At 56.5% G+C, this 3156-nt stretch overlaps 1 protein-coding gene across 1 annotated transcript in view; it reads left to right on the top strand.

Moving 5' to 3' along the window:
* The first annotated feature begins 741 nt into the window (after positions 1-741).
* LOC125482483 (CXXC-type zinc finger protein 1-like) overlaps positions 742-3156 on the top strand; it is a 5760-nt gene continuing 3345 nt past the window's right edge. The window contains exons 1-4 of the mRNA XM_048594565.1: positions 742-1022; positions 1388-1595; positions 1930-2040; positions 2872-2921. Coding sequence (XP_048450522.1) covers positions 742-1022; positions 1388-1595; positions 1930-2040; positions 2872-2921 — 650 coding nt within the window. The remainder of the gene's footprint in view (positions 1023-1387; positions 1596-1929; positions 2041-2871; positions 2922-3156) is intronic.

Below are 3156 nucleotides of genomic sequence, written 5' to 3'. Positions count from 1 at the left end.
GTCTCTCCTCCCTCCTCTCTCGTTCTCTTTTTCTCTATCTCTCTTTCTCCCTTTCTATCTTTCCTCTCTATCAATCTCTGTGTTTCTTTCTCTCACTATCTCTGTATATATCTTTTTCTCTCTCTTACTATATGTATCCCTCTTTTTTTTTTCTATCTGTCTCATTCTCTTTTCTCTCTCTATCAATCTTTGTCTCTTCTATCTAATTATCTCTATATATCTCTCACTATGTATCGCTCTCCCTTCCTCTCTCTGTCCATCTGTCTTTCTGTATACCTGTTCTTTCTTTCTCTTCCTATCTCCCTCCCCGACTCCCTCCCTCCCCCAACTCCCTTCCTTCACTCTATCAATCGATCTCTCTCTCATTCTCTCTCTTCTCTCTTTCCTACTTTCTTTGTCTCTACATATCTCTGCTGCTCTCTCTCGCTCTCCCCTTGCGTGTTAAGACCTCATGGCTCCACGGTGGAGAGTGAGACTGAGCTTGGCTACGTGGCGGGAGCATCCCCATGACAGCGACTGGACCGGCATGAACCACAGGGCCCAAGGGTGTGAAGCATCTCCCTTGACAGATGGCTGGCTGTTTCTAGAGATCTGCTGTGCATGGCGTTTGGGGAGGGTGGGGGTGTGGTGTGTGGGCAGAGGGTGTAAGCTGATCGATTGTGAGGGCTCTGGGGCAATTGCTGTCCCGGTGATCAGTGGGTGACGGGCATCAGGAAGGAGGGGATCTGGGCCAGAGTGTTGATGTTGGGGAGTTTGTATTTAAGCTACACGCGTGCGTGCACCCAGCATCCCGTTGACCCCGCTGTTCTCCCCCCCCCCCCCCCCCCTCGTCTCTCTCAGGAGGAGAAGCACAGGCGGTACAAACAGAAGCAGAAACGCAAGCAGAAGGTGAAGCATTCTGAGAAGGTGGACAGTAAGGAGCAGGCAGGACTGCGGCAGTGCCTGGGACCCAGCTGTGTGCTGCCCGCTCGCCACAGCTCCAAGTACTGCTCTGACGAGTGTGGCATCAAGTTAGCTGCCAAGTAAGGCCCAGTCTTTCTATCCCACCCCTCCCATTGCCCCTGCCCACCTCTCTCCTAGCCCACACCTCACCCTCTGACCTCGTCCCCCTCCTCTTGCCCTCCACACTCCTACTCATACCCTCATTCTCTCCCCTTTCTCCTCGCGCCGCACCCCTCTCCGTCCCCTTTCTCCTCACGCTCCCCCCTGCCCTTTCTCCTCATGGAACCCCCCTGTCCCCATGCCCGCCCTCCCTTCATCATCCTCTCTCCATTCTCTCGCCCTGTCTTCCCCAGACCTGTCCCCTCGCCCTCCCACCTGCCCCTCCCCTCCATCCAACTCCATGCAGTCTCTAACTCCTGATGTATGCTCCTCCACCCCCTTACAGCCGGATCTACGAGATCCTGCCCCAGCGGATCCAGCAGTGGCAGCAGAGTCCATGCATCGCCGAGGAGCATGGGAAGAAGCTGCTGGAGAAGATCCGCCGGGAGCAGCACCAGGCCCGCTGCAAACTACAGGACATGGAGCGCCGCTTCCACGACCTGGAGACCATCATCGCCAAGGCCAAGCAGCAGTCCATCAAGGAGGATGAGGAGGTCAGCAACAGGAGCTGGCGCGCGTGCGCACACGGGATACTGGCCCCCCCGGGATGGCATGGAGCGGGAGTGAACGGGAAGCAGTGTAGCTCCATTGGGTCGGTGTAAAGCAGGAGTGAATGGGAAGGGGTTTGGGTCCACTGGGACGGTGTGGAGCGGGAGTGAACGGGAAGGGGTTTGGGGTTCATTGGGACGGTGTGGAGTGGGAGTGAACGGGAAGGGGTTTGGGGTTCATTGGGACGGTGTGGAGCGGGAGTGAACGGGAAGAGGTTTGGGTCCATTGAGCACATCTCTTTCATTGTCCTCCCAACTTTGTGCTGTCGTGTTTTGACAGGTCAATGAAGGTGACAGTGAAGAGGCAGATTTCCAAATTTTCTGTGTATCTTGTGGGCATCCAATTAATCCCAAAACAGCCTTGAAGCACATGGAGCGTTGCTATGCGAAGGTACAGGATCCCGTTCCAATGGGGGCACCATTGCCATAGGTATAATTCCGTTCTCCACATCAGACTGGAACAGAGGCGGCCATTCAGCCCCTCTGCCCGAGCCGGTTACACAGGAACAGGAGGCCATTCAGCCCACCTCCCAAACCTGTTACACAGGAATGGGAGGCCATTCAGCCCCTCTGCTCGAAGCCTGTTATACAGGAGCAAGATGCCATTCAGCCCCTCTGCTCAAAGCCTGTTACACGGGTGGTTGGTGGCAGACGACTTAAATTTTGGGTGGCAGGGTGGGAGACAGGAGAGATTCAACGAGATTCAGCTTGATGCTGAGGCTGGAGAGACAGGGTAAGTGGTGCAGAGAGAAAGTCGTTCAAACACAGGCTTAAAGTCCAACGTGACAGGTGGCGAAATTTGGTTTGGGGGGAGGGGGAAACATCTCGAGCTTTGCGGGGGGTGCGGGGAGCGGTAGCAGAGCTACACAGGTCATTTGGGCTGACACAGATTTCTGAGCGAGGTTCAGTACAATACAGCTCAGACGTGAGGGGTCAGAGGCTGGGAATCCTGCAGCGAGTAACTCCCTCCCGACAGCCTCCGCCCCCCCCCCCCCCACCACCACCACCCCAAAGCCTGTCCCACCATCGACAAGGCAGGAGGGTGAGGGCACACTCCCCGCTTGCCCTGGAAGGGTCAGCTCCAACAACACTCGAGAAGGCACTGGAAACAGCACCTACGCTCTGAGGAGGAGGGGGAATCGGTTAATAGAAGGTGCTTCACCATCACCGGTTCGGTTACGGCTCTCTCTCTCTTTCTCACTCTCTCCATTTCCTTTCTCAGTATGAGAGTCAGACATCCTTCGGATCCATGTACCCGACTCGCATCGAGGGGTGAGTCAGAGGGGAGCCCCTAGGAGGGGGTGGCTGGGGGTGCGTGGGTGGGGGGGAGGCACGCGGGCGCGGCGGGGGGGGGGGGGGGGGGGGGGGCGGGAAGTGGAGAGTGGAGAGAGGGACAAACGCCTTGCTCTTGGAGGGGCCAGAGTGCAATTGTTTGGCTTTCGGAAGGGACAGCTGCCGAGAAAGGGAACACGATTGTTCCCCACCCCAAGATGTATTACTGTGCAAG

Source organism: Rhincodon typus, unplaced genomic scaffold, assembly GCF_021869965.1.
Source record: "Rhincodon typus isolate 14 unplaced genomic scaffold, sRhiTyp1.1 hic_rhity00011018, whole genome shotgun sequence".
Classification (NCBI taxonomy): Eukaryota; Metazoa; Chordata; class Chondrichthyes; order Orectolobiformes; family Rhincodontidae; genus Rhincodon; species Rhincodon typus.
The sequence above is the reverse complement of the archived record's forward strand: the minus strand, read 5'-3'. Positions and strand labels throughout refer to the sequence as shown.